Source organism: Garra rufa, chromosome 10 (assembly GCF_049309525.1).
Source record: "Garra rufa chromosome 10, GarRuf1.0, whole genome shotgun sequence".
In the NCBI taxonomy this organism is placed as follows: Eukaryota; Metazoa; Chordata; class Actinopteri; order Cypriniformes; family Cyprinidae; genus Garra; species Garra rufa.
In genome coordinates this window covers 710,866-725,048 of record NC_133370.1, presented here as the reverse complement: position 1 = coordinate 725,048, position 14,183 = coordinate 710,866, and the positions used below count along the sequence as shown (strand labels likewise).

General features: G+C 30.9%; 1 protein-coding gene across 1 annotated transcript in view; it reads right to left on the bottom strand.

The window, feature by feature from the left end:
- The window catches only part of LOC141343774 (receptor-type tyrosine-protein phosphatase mu-like), a 114,127-nt gene that overhangs the window by 52,130 nt on the left and 47,814 nt on the right, over positions 1–14,183 (bottom strand). Inside the window, exon 8 of the mRNA XM_073848417.1 lies at positions 13,893–13,995. Coding sequence (XP_073704518.1) covers positions 13,893–13,995 — 103 coding nt within the window. The remainder of the gene's footprint in view (positions 1–13,892; positions 13,996–14,183) is intronic.

Sequence of the window (14,183 nt, the reverse complement as noted above, 5' to 3'; positions counted from 1 at the left end):
CACTGCAAATACTCTTTGCATAAATGTCATGTAATTGTCGATAAAAGCCTTTGAAACGTATGAAGTGCTTGTAATTATATTTCAGTACATCACAGAAACAACTGAAACAAAGATCTAAAAGCAGTTTAGCAGTAAACTTTGTGAAAACTAATATTTGTGTCATTCTCAAAACTTTTGGCCACGACTGTAAGTGTGAGTGTTTGAGTGTGTGTTTGTATGAGTGAGTATAAGTGTGAGTGTTTGAGCGTATGTGAGTGTGTGTGTGTAAGTGAGTGTTTGTGTATGTGTGTATGAGTGTAAGTGTGAGTGTTTGAGTGTGTGTTTGTATGAGTGAGTATGTGTGTGTGTGTGTGTGTGTGTGTGTGTGTGTGTGTGTTCGGTGAGTAAGTGAGAGTGAGTATGAGTATTTGAGTATGTGTGCGTGTGTGAGTATAAGTGTGAGTGTTTGAGTGTGTGTTTGTATGAGTGAGTATAAGTGTGAGTGTTTGAGCGTATGTGAGTGTGTGTGTGTAAGTGAGTGTTTGTGTATGTGTGTATGAGTGTAAGTGTGAGTGTTTGAGTGTGTGTTTGTATGAGTGAGTATGTGTGTGTGTGTGTGTGTGTGTGTGTGTGTGTGTGTGTGTTCGGTGAGTAAGTGAGAGTGAGTATGAGTATTTGAGTATGTGTGCGTGTGTGAGTATAAGTGTGAGTGTTTGAGTGTGTGCGTGTGAGTGTGAATGTTTATAAGTGATTGAGTGTGTGAGTAAGTGTAAGTAAATATAAGTGTGAGCGTTTGAGTGTGTTTGTGTGTGCATGTGTGTAATAGAGTCCTGCAGACGGGCAGCACATTTCCACATCTGAACCCGTAATGTTAGTCTTTCTGCTGTTACTGTGGAAACGCAGGATCTTCTTCAGCCACTTATTATTCTGCATTAATTCAGCTTTATTTCTGAGAGAAGAATAGAAGCTCCTGCTCGACGTGTGTGTGTGTGTGTGTGTGTGTGTGTGTGTGTGTGTGTGTGTGTGTGTGTGTGTGTGTTTGACGGGCCGTCGCTCTGTCAGTGCTGATGTGTGCGGGATGAACGGGGCCGCCTCGTTCAGCCCCGGGGCCAAACGCAGATAGCCGACGGCAATGGAAGATCCGCGTGTCAAAGATGGCCGCCGTGGAGCGCGACACAAACTTCATCTGAGACGCGCTTTGATCTGACGCGCCACACGTGATCAGAGACGCTGATGCTCATTACATCACCATTCAACTAAATCACCACCACAGAAACCCACAGACCTTCAGAGAACCAGCAGACAAACACACAGCAGAAATAAAGCTGGAAAGTCATAAAAAATGACCGTCATCTGGAGATCAAACTGAACATCACTAATACTGCTACCAAAACAAAAACAGGTTTATGATGGTATTATTGTTGACTAAAACTATTAAAGACCTTTATGCTCATTAAATTAAAGCTGAAATAAAATAGATGAAAATTAGATGAAATACTAAACGACTAAATGAGAAATGTTGCTTTGGTTATTATAGTTAACTAAAACTGAAACTAAAACTAAAGGGCAAACACTGCAGGCAAAAATGCATGCAATGTTTTTTCATGAACATGTCAATTATGAGATTTTGGGTTTTTTTGTTTCATAAAGTGTTTTTTAAGACTAGTGGAAAGAAAACACCCAAAAGACACTGTTAAGTGTTTCTTTCATAGCATTTTATATATTTTTGTCAATAGATTTCAATTACAATACATATTTTTAAAAGCCAGAGTTTTTTCTCCTACACTGAGCCATGAATCTCCACTTCAGTAGCACTTACACAAACCACACTTTACATTTTTAGTCCTGTCTATATTCTGAAGGTTGTTACAGAGGGATTTGTTCAGATATAATTTGCTTAATTTTATACATTTTATCCCCCCCCCAAAAAAAAGCTATTGTTTTCTGTCTTCATCCAGTGTTTAGAGTTTTGTACTAGAAATGTATGCAAATTAGTGCATATTTCATTAAACAATACCCTAACATTTTAGAAAACTGTTTGCATTTATCAATGTAATCAATTAACTGAGTAAGTAAGATGATAACTATACATTTTTTTACCCTATTCACCTGCAGTGTCTCGCCTTAAAAAAAGAAAAGAAAAATATTTAAAAATAGATAAAAATATTAAAATAAAAGCTAATTTAAATGTGGCTTGTAAAAAGTGTCAGCGCAACAGCGACTCTGGTACATCATGTAAAGTTTTGGAAGCTAAAGGCAGATCTGGCCGTTTAATGAGCTTGTTTACACACCATCTGTAAGAGAAATACGCAGCTAATGTGTAATTAAGCAGCTCCGACGAGTTGTCCGCATCGATCACATCAGCCTCTTTCTCACAGGAAGTTGTTGGAGTCTCATGAAAAACTCTGGCAAACTGTCGCGGACTCCGCACAATCACTCCCAGAGCGCCTGAAACTAATTAATTAAAACCTCTAACGGCAGCGTGACCTGACAGCTTCATCCCAGCAGAAACCAAAGAACATGGGAAACTTTATATTAGTTAAAATGCATACACTGCCGCTCCAAAGATTGGGATCAGTAAGAGTTTTAATGGTTTTTAAAGACATTTCTTATGCTCATCAAGGCTGCATTTATTTGATCAAAAATACAGAAAAAATTGCAATATTGCGAAATATTATTTCAATTAAAAATAACTGTTTTCTATGTGAATATATTTTAAAATGTAATTTATTCCTGTGATACAAAGCTACATTTTCAGCAACATTACTTCAGTATTCAGTGCCACATGTTCTTTCAGAAATCATTCTTTGTTTATATATATATATATATATATATATATATATATATATTTATAATTGTCTATATTTTGCTTAATATTTTGTTGGAACCTGTGATTTTAATTTTAAATAAAAAGTTGAAAATATTTTTTTTTTTTCATTTAAAATATAAATATTTTGTAACAATTTAAACTACCATCTGAAAGTTTACAGTCAGTACATTTTTATTCTTTCTTTTTTTTGAAGAAAAGGATGTGTTTAATTCAGCAAGGATGTGTTCAATTGATAAAAAGTGATAGTGAAGACTTATATTGTTAGAAAAGATTTATATTTTGAATAAATGCTGTTCTTTTTAACCTCATCAAGAATCCTGAAAAAAGAATCACAGGTTCCCCCCAAAAAATGTTAAGGAGCACAACTGTTTCCAACATTGATAATAAAAGTAATAAATCAGTATATTAGAATGATTTTTGAAGAATCGTGTGACACTGAAAACTGAAGTAATGGCTAATAAAAATTCAGATTTGCATCACAGGAATATAATATATTTGAAAATATATTAATATAGAACAGCATTAATTTTAAACTGTAATAATATTTCACAATATAATTTTTTTTCTGTATTTTTTAAGTAAATGCAGCCTTGATGAGCATATAAGAATTCTAATATATATATAAAATGGCAGTGTACGTCTAACGCATTTTTTAAATTTTAATCTTTACAAATATTGAATTATTATTGTTATTATTATTATTATTATTATTATCATTATACATTATGAAAAAGTTATTAGTATTATTTATAAAGCATTCATTCATCTTAGTTGATTTACGAATACATTATTCAAATCTAAAGCTTTTTATTTATTTAAAGTAGCTCAGCTAACATTAACCAAAAATTAAAAATAATTCTAAAAGTTAAATAGTTAATATTAATTTTAACATTTAGAAATACATTATTCAAATTAGAAGTTAAAATTAATATTATTATTTAACATTTAAAAATCCATTATTCAAATCAGACGTTAATATTAATGTTACTAATATTACTATTTAATGGAGCTCACCTAACATGCACTAAGAGTACAAAAAACTAAAACATTTATGCATCTTAGTTTATTAATTTTAAGATTTACTAACACACTGTTTAAATAAAAAGTTGTTTCTGTTATATTATATAATAGATCTGAGTTGACATGAAAACTGCAAAAAATGCTTTTCTTACTTTTTTTTGTCTTGTTTCCAGCCAAAATATATAAAAAAATTAAATCAAGAAGGATTTCCTAGACGAGTAAAATTTATTGATTCGTTTTCAGAAAAACAAGTCAAAATGAAGTGAGTTTTTGCTTAGAACAAGCAAAATTATCTGCCAAAGGGATAAGCAAAAAAAATATATTATTTCTTACCCCATTGACAGATTATTTAGCTTGTTTCAAGCAAAAACACTTAATTTTGACTTTTTTTTTCTGAAAACAAAATCATTTTTACTCATCTAGAAAATCCTTCTTGATTTAAGAATTTTTAGATATTTTGACTAAAAACAAGACAAAAAATCTACATAAAAAACATTTTTTTTGCAGTAAACAATTGAATAAATAACAAATGATACATACTCTATATCAAATCTCAAATGTCTGATTGTTTATATGGTCACTAATGTAACTATTATTGTCCAGCTCTACTCTGATCAATGCAACAATAAGGTGTGAAGAAAATTAGTAGAAAACAAAAGTTTTATAAAACTATTTTTGTTTATAAAACAATCTAAGCTGGTTTGCTGGTCTTAGCTGGTCTCAGGCTGGTTCAGACTGTCTGTGTTTAATCAGTTATCATGAGTGATGTATGCTATGGTGTGTGTTGTGAACAGATTGTTTGCGAGTATCGAGCGCTGCTGTCGCTCTGGATTCAGTCACATCTATCTGACACCAATTAGAGTCCAACGGCCCCGTCACAATCACAGACGACTGACTGACCATCCACCAGAGAGCCATGGTCAGAAAACAAGCGTCTGCTTCTCCTGTGTGAGCGCCCATCATCAGACACACAGATGGACATGAACCATCTCTCCTCTCACTCCTGTCTGTCTGATGATGATTCTCGTGTCTCTCAATGTTTGTCTCGCTATCTTGAAATACACAGCCAAACCCCAGAGTGAGCCGGTCTGTCGTCTACTACATAGGCAGCACACAAATGCAGCCTTCTGAGTGAGTGAGTCAGTAAGAACAGAAAAACCTGAAATCAAACTAAAAGCACTGTTACACTTGTTTGTACTTGAAAAAACTACAGTGAGAGAAAATCAGAGCTGCAAAATGATTAGTCGCGATTAATCAATTAAAAATAAAAGTTTATGTTTGCATACTATATGAGTGTGCTGTGTATATTTATTATGTATACATAAATATGCATACATACATGTATATATTAAGGAAAAACATTTTAGATTTATATGTAAAATATTTATATTTATTATATATAGTGTTTACATACAAATACATACAATTATTATTTTTTTAAATGCATACATATGCACCGCCTAAAATTGAGATTAGTAAGATTTGTTATGTTTTTTAAAAGTCTTTTCTGCTCATCAAGGCTGCATTTATTTGATTAAAAATACTGAAAAAATTGTAATATTGTGAAATAATATTGAAATTTAAAATAATGGTTTTGTAATTTAATATACAGCATTTTAAAATATAATATAATATATAAAATATAATTTCTTTATGTCATGCGAAGCTGAATTTTCAGCATCATGAAAACATGTCACATGATCCTTCAGAAATTATTCTAAAATGCTGATTTATTATCAATGTTGGAAACAGTTTTGCTTCTTACATTTTTTTTTGCAATGTGTAATATTTTTTTTTTAGGATTTTTTGACAAATAAAACATTAAAAAGAACAGTGTTTATTTAAAATATAAACATTTTGCAACAAAAAACACAATTCAAAGTTCGGGGTCAGTAAATTTTTTCCTTTTTGTCTTTGTATTAAGAAATTAATAGTTTGATTCAGCAAGGATGTGTTAAATTGATAAAAAAAAAGTGATAGTAAAGACTTTATTTGTAAGAAAAGATTCCTATTTTGAAAAAATGCTGTTCTTTTTAACATTTTATTAATCAAAGAATCCTGAAGGATCATGTGACACTGAAGACTGGAGTAATGATGCTGAAAATTCAGCTTTGCATCACAGAAATAAATTCTATTTTTAAGTATATTAAAATAGTAAACCACTATTTTAAATTGCAAAAATATTTCATAATATTCCTGTTTTTTCTGTGTTTTAAATTAAATAAATGCAGCCTTGGTGAGCAGAAAAGACATCTTTAAAAATAATAAAACATTAAAAATCTTAAGTGTATATGTGTAATAATATACACACACATATAGTATATAAACAAACTTTTATTTTAAATCGATTAATCATGACTAATTGTTTTGCAACTCTAGACAAAATACACACATAAAGTGCTATTTCTTAAGCAGTTGCATCTTGTTTCAAGGATTTTTTTGACATTTTGTCTGGAAGACAAAACAAAAGGGGTAATTAAAAACTTCTGAAGATATATTTTTTGCAGTGTAACATGATTGTTGTTAGATATGAAATAATTAAATAATATGAGGCAAAATAATTATGCTTTCTGGAACAGTGAACTATGCTGTCTTAACATGCTGCCTACGTAGTCGACTCACTAGGTTTTGGAGCGGAGCCAGATCCAGGCGGATGTGCGCTTTAATATGAAATCTCTCTATGAGACGACGCTGTGCTCAGAATACAGACGCAGATAGATGAGAGTTTTTAATGTTAAAGTCTCTTCTGCTCACCAGGGCCGCATTTAATAAAAAATACAATCAAATGTGAAATATTTTTTAAATTTAAAACAGCTGTTTTCTATGTGAATATCTGTTAAGATGTAATTTATTCCTGTGATCAAAGCTGCATTTTCAGCATCATTACTGCAGTCTTTAGTGTCACATGATCCTTCAGAAATCATTCTAAAATGCTGATTTATTATTAATGTTGGAAACAGTTTTGTTCCCTAGTTTTTTTTTTTGTTTTTTTTTTTTTGTTTTTTGGAATGTGTGATTTATATTTTTTTTAGGATTCTTTGATGAATAAAACATTAAAAAGAAAGTGTTTATTTAAAATAGAATTTGTTTGTAACAATATACACTACCGTTCAAAGTTTGGGGTCAATACATTTTTTTTTTGTCTTAGTTTGAAAGAAATTAATATTTTTATTCAGCAAGGATGTGTTAAATTGATAAAGAAGTGATAATAAAGAATTTTATTCATCAAAGAATCCTGAAGGATCACGTGACACTAAAGACTGGAGTAATGGCTAATGAAAATTCAGCTTTGCATCACAAAAATAAATTCTATTTTAAAGTATATTAAAATAGTAAACCACTATTTTAAATTGCAATAATATTTCATAATTTTGCAGTTTTTTCTGTATTTTTAATCAAATAAATGCAGCCTTGGTGAGCAGAAAAGACTCACCATTAAAAATCTTAAGTGTATGTGTGTGTATTTATTTATACATAATACATATACACAGTGCACACACATATAGTATGTAAACAAACTTTTATTTTTAATCTATTAATGGCAACTAACCGTTTTTCATCATGTTTCTAAAAGAAGTCTCTTCTGCTCACCAGGGCTGCATTTATTTTATCAAAAATACAATTAAAACATGTAATATTTTTAGAATTTAAAACAGCTGTTTTCAATGTAAATATCTTATAAAATGTAATTTATTCCTGTGATCAAAGCAGAATTTTCAGCATCATTACTGCAGTCTTTAGTGTCACACGATCCTCCAGAAGTCATTCTAAAATGCTGATTTATTATTAATGTTGGAAACAGTTTTTTTTTTTTTTTTTTTTTTTTTTTGGAATGTGTGATTTATATTTTTTTTAGGATTCTTTGATGAATAAAACATTAAAAAGAAAGTGTTTATTTAAAATAGAATTTGTTTGTAACAATATACACTACTGTTCAAAGTTTGGGGTCAATACATTTTTCTTTTTGTCTTAGTTTGAAAGAAATTAAGGTAACACTTTAGAATAGGTAACACTAATTCACTATTAACTATGACTTTTCCCTCAATAAATTCCTAATTTGCTGCTTATTAATAGTTAGTAAGGTAGTTGTTAGGTTTAGGTATTGGGTAGGATTAGGGATGTAGAATAAGGTCATGTAGAGTAAGGCATTAATATGTGCTTAATTAGTACTAATAAATGGCCAATATTCTAGTAATATGCATGCTAATAAGTCGTAGTTAATAGTGAATAAGTGTTACCTATTCTAAAGTGTTACCAAAATGAATATTTTTATTCAGCAAGGATGTGTTAAATTGATTAAAAAAAGTGATAATAAAGAATTTTATTCATCAAAGAATCCTGAAGGATCACGTGACACTAAAAACTGGAGTAATGGCTAATGAAAATTCAGCTTTGCATCACAAAAATAAATTCTATTTTAAAGTATATTAAAATAGTAAACCACTATTTTAAATTGCAATAATATTTCATAATTTTGCAGTTTTTTCTGTATTTTTAATCAAATAAATTACAGTACACACACATATAGTATGTAAACAAACTTTTATTTTTAATCTATTAATGGCAACTAACCGTTTTTCATCATGTCTCTTCTGCTCACCAGGGCTGCATTTATTTAATCAAAAATACAATAAAAACATGAAATATTTTTAGAATTTAAAACAGCTGTTTTCAATGTAAATATCTTATAAAATGTAATTTATTCCTGTGATCAAAGCTGAATTTTCAGCATCATGTCTCCAGTCTTCAGTGTCACATGATCCTCCAGAGTGTGTGTGTGTGTGTGTGTGTGTGTGTGTGTGTGTGTGTGTCTGTGTGTGTCTGTGTGTGTGTGTGTGTGTGTGTGTGTGTGTGTGTGTGTGTGTGTGTGTGTGTGTGTGTGTGTGTGTGTCTGTGTGTGTCTGTGTGTGTGTGTGTCTGTGTGTGTGTGTGTGTGTGTGTGTGTGTGTGTGTGTTTGTCCGCAGGCGTGTCTGAGGGCTGTAGGGTGTTGTATGTTGTAACTGATAAGGCTGAATGTTTCTCTCAGCTGTTGTAAACAGGCGTTTAGTGTTGGAATCTTGAGGCGTTTCAATCAGCGCTCCTGCGAGACGGATCAGTAATCCTCTCAAAGCCGACGACGCACACATTCCCTCCGGACACGAGCGTTCCCGTCGCACACGCGTGTGTGTGTCGTCACAGAGATTACATGTCACAGACAATTTGTGTTTAAGCAAATATATGTGTGTGTGTGTGTGTGTGTGTGTGTGTGTGTGTGTGGGTGGATTTATGTTTCTGATTAGTAATTTCACAAGCAAAATATTACATCAACTGTGTGATTGTGTAACTCTTGGTCTCTGCTGTGAGCTGATGTGTTTCTTCAGGCTGATATCAATGGCAAACATCTGCTCTGGTATCTCCTGCAGCTAATCACAGGCTTTGATTACTCGCTCGCAAACAAAGACCAACATTAGGAGCATTCTCTGTCTGTAATCCTCACAGAAACGCAGCGTTTGTCTTCTATCGGCGATAATGCTCCAAATCCATGAATTAATCTGTGACGTGAAGAATGAGGATTATTATTATTTTCCACGGAAAAACACACTTCAGCGGTTTGAGATCATTTATGAATTACTTCATAACCGTTTTCTGTTCACATTGTTATTGGGATTGAATCTAATAGTTTAGTCAAAATTAAAGATCCTTCCACACTGAAAAAATTCCTTTCCTTACTTGGATTTTTTGTCTTGCTTTCAGACAAAATATCTAAAAAAATCTATGAAAAATAAGCAAAATAATCTGCCAGTGGGGTCAGAAAAATAATGTTTCCGTTTAAAATAAGATTTTTTTTTTTTTTTGCTTACCCCATTGGCAGATTATTTTGCTTGTTTTTTTCTGAAAACAAGAAAATAAATTTTACTCGTCTAGAAAATCCTCCTTGATTTAAGGATTTTTAGATTTTTGGGCTGGAAACAAGACAAAACATTAAGTAAGAAAGTAAAGTAAGAAAAGCATTTTTTGCAGTTCAGGACCAAAACATGTCAAAACATCCTAAAATCAGAATGAAAATCAGATGAGATGGCATTTATACGACATCAGACAAATATATATATATATATATATATATATTTAAGGAAATAGTCAACGATACATTGTATGGGTCAAAATTATAGATTTTTCTTTTATGCCAAAAATCATTAGGATATTAAGTAAAGATCATGTTCCATGAAGATAGTTTGTACATCTCCTACCATACACATATCAAAATGTAATTTTTGATTAGTAATATGCATTGCTAAGAACTTAATTTGGACAACTTTAAAGGTGATTTTCTCAATATTTAGATTTTTTTGCACCCTCAGATTCCAGATTTTCAAATAGTTGTCTCTCAGCCAAACATTGTCTAATCCCAACAAACCATACATCAATGGACAGCTTATTTATTCTATGTATAATGATGTATAAATCTCAATAATAATAAAAATTGACTGGTTTTGTGCTTCAGGGTCACATATATGAATCCACTGGACTCTAAGATGTTCAAATAGTTTTTCCAAAACACCAATTTTTAATGGATTAATTAATTAAAATGAACTGATTTTGCACTTTTTGTTGATATAAATGCATACTGTTTTTATTTAAACATCATATTAAAATCTGACCAGTATTTTTTTTATATATGGTATATGTACAAAATTTTGGGATCAGTAAGACTTGTTATTTTTATTTGATCAAAAATACAGAAAACAATAATATTTCAAAATGTCATTACAATATCAAATAATGTTTTTTATTTTAATATAGATTAAATTAATTTGAATTTTCATCAGCTGTTATTCCAGTATTCAGTGTTTTAATACTGATTTATTACTTTTATTATCAATGTTGGAAACAGTTGTGCTGCTTAATATTTTGGATTCTGGATTCTTTGATGAAAAAAAGTTAAAAAGAACAGCATTTATTCAAAATATATATTTTCTAACAATATAAGTCTTTGCTATCACTTTCTAAAATCAATTTAACACATCCTTGCTGAATAACAGTATTAATTTCTTTAAAAAAAAGAAAGAATAAAAATGTACTGACCCCAAACTTTTAAACTGTAGTGTATATTGTTAGAAAAGATTTCTATTTTAAATAAATGCTGTTCTTTTTAACCTTTTATTTATCAAAGTATCCAGAAAAAAGTATCACAGATTCCAATATATATATATATATATATTAAGCAGCACAACTGTTTCCAACATTGATCATTCTAATAATAAATCAGCATATTAGAATGATTTCTGAAGGATCATGTGACACTGAAGACTGGAGTATTGATGCTGAAAATTCAGCTTTGATCACAGAAATAAATTAGGTTTTTTATGTATATTAAAATAAAATAATATTATTTAACATCATAATAATATTTCACAATTGTACAAATTTTTCTAGATTTTTTATCAAATAAACACAACCTTAATGAGCATTATAAACGTATTTAAAATACATTAAAAATCTTACTGATCCCAAACTTTTGACCAGCAGTGTATATATACATGCACCATTCATATATAATATAAATACAATGACTGAAATATAAAATATTTGTTAACAACATTTTAAGTGATCTATCCATCTATAAACTGCAGTTTTGGGAATCTGAAAAAAAAAGACTAGATGTCTGACTCTCAGTCAAATCGAGTTCACAAATGTCTGTTTTTTTCTTTTACAGCTGATGTTTGACCTCTGATCCTAAAACCCAAAAATACACATTATAAAGTGACTAAAACACTAATCAGACCTTCTTTCTTTGTGTCAGAGTGTGTGTATGTTTGTGTAAGTGTGTGTGAGACAAAGACCAGCGACTCAATCACACACAGAGAGATTAGACGCGGATCACAATAATCAAATCTTGATTTTCCTATTTTCATATCTCGTTTGGGAATGTTGATGAGGTAAAAACATGATTTGATCAGATGAGATCAGATGAAATGATGGAGCTGGCTGTGTAATCCAGCAGAGATTACTGCGGTAAACATGACTGTAATTTACTGCGGTTATTTGCGCGCCGTACAGTCGAGCGTCAGACGCGGGATATCCAATATTAAAGCAGCGCTTTATAATATAATATTCTTACGCTGAAGATGTTACAGCTTTATCCGCTTCTTATTAAACACGCTGAACATGCAGCAGTAAATAATGATGTTTGTCTGCTACTGTGAGACACAAACCTTCACAAACACTACAGGAAAACACAGACAAAAATAAACCATTGAAATATTGAACCCTAAATGTCTAGCTCATATTCCATCATATAAATCATTCATAATACTGTACATTAAGGTTTCATTGGTTAATTAACGTGAACTAAGAATGAACAATACTTAGCATTTATTATACTTAGTTAATCTCAATATTTTCTACTACATATTTTTTTAACTAACATAAAAAGGCTAATAAATGCTGTAAGAGTTTGTGCTATTAACTAATGTTAACAAATGAGACATTTTTGTAGTGTTGCCAAATACTTAAAGGATTAAAAAAACAACAGAAACAGAAAGAAGAACAGTAAAATAAATAAAATGTATTAAAAATTGCAAAGTAAACTCAAAAAGTATTTGCAAATTGTATTTTTCTTTTACAATTTGCACACATTCAATCTTAATCTTGTCTAATATGCAAATAAAGCAGCTCTGTTTGTTACTTGCTTTGTCACATTCAGTAATTAATTAAATGTAAATCATAAGATATATTTTAAAAAGGCAAAATAAATAAATCAAATTAAATTAAATATAAAAATGAACTAAAATTAAAAAATTAAAATAAAATAAATAAAGTAACTAATTAAATGGACAATGTAAATCAAAGGATATATTTTAAAATGTCAAAAAAAAATTAAAAAGACAGATAAATAAATAAAGTAATTAATTAAATGGACAATATAAATCATAGGATATATTTTAAAATGGCAAAATAAATAAATAAATAATAAAAAGGGATAAATACATAAAGTAATAAAGTAATTAACTTGATTATGTAAATTATAGGATATATTTTAAAATGTTAAAATAAATAACTAAATAAATAATAAAAAGGATAAATAAATAATCAAGTAATTAATTAAATGGCTGATGTAAATCATAGGACATATTTTAAAATGGCAAAATAAATAAATAAAATAAAAATAAAATTGATAAATAAAAAAACGAATTTATTAAATGGACAATTTAATCGTAGGACATATTTTAAAATGGCAAAATGAATAAATAAAGTAATTAATTAATTACATTAAAAAATAAATAAAATAAAACAAAACAATTGAGGAGTTTGCTTTAGTCGCTTTAACATTTCTATCATAAAACAATTGTCAAATATTAAATGTTTAGCTACTTACATCTAATTTTTGCACTTGATTTTATTTGCCATTCCAATCATTTTGCTGTCTAACATTGATTGGCAGACCAGCCTAAAAATAAGACGTTTTAACTTTTTGTCAACCATGTAATAAAAAGAATGGTAATAGAGTGCAGATATTTCGAAATACATAAAATATGATGGGACTTGTGGTTACGACCCTGTTTAAATGAGCTAAAATGTCATAAAAGACGCATAAAAATCTCCATTTACTGAATGCAAATATATTATCATATTTTCCTATTGATTTGGCCTGGAATATGAGCCGGACATGTTCTCCATGGGATGACCTGAGTGACGTGCAGCGGTTACTAATGAGAGCTGCTGATTGTGTTCGCGGCAGCGGTTGCGAGCGCGGGGACAGTCAGGGGCCACGGTGACACAGTCAGAAACACATGAAAGCGGTTCAGGGACGAGGCTCTGAAGACTCACACACACTTTGTTCTCCGCTTCAAAGAACGACGCTCACTCGGAGGAATCCACAAACAATACAGGAGGAAAAACTGATAAAAACAGCCAGCTGAAATAAACGGGCGGAGAAACTCTGGAGCTGTGAGCTAAACGGAGCCATGACGAGAACAGATGGAGACTTCCTGCGGCTGTCAGTCGTGCTTGTGTTAGCTTACGTTCCGCTCACTACTATCAGAATGGCCATGGAGAATCATGGAGAGCTGAGTGTAAGCGTACCTGACAGGAGCGCCTCGGCTCTGAGCCGGTTTCAGCACCACCGTAACCGTGCTGTCCGTCTGGTTCAGAGGAGTCTCCTGATCGTACGCCGGCATCGATGGAGCTGGAAACATAATCATTTAAATTAAAACAGTGACTCAAATCTCTCCGAAATCACTACAGTCATCACACAAGTGCACAAACACAGATGTGATGGAGTTTCCTTCAAATGTCTGAGTCAATATACCACTGTACATTCACATATTCATGTAAAGTAAATTTTATATCTGTAAAAAAAAAAAAGAAAAAAAA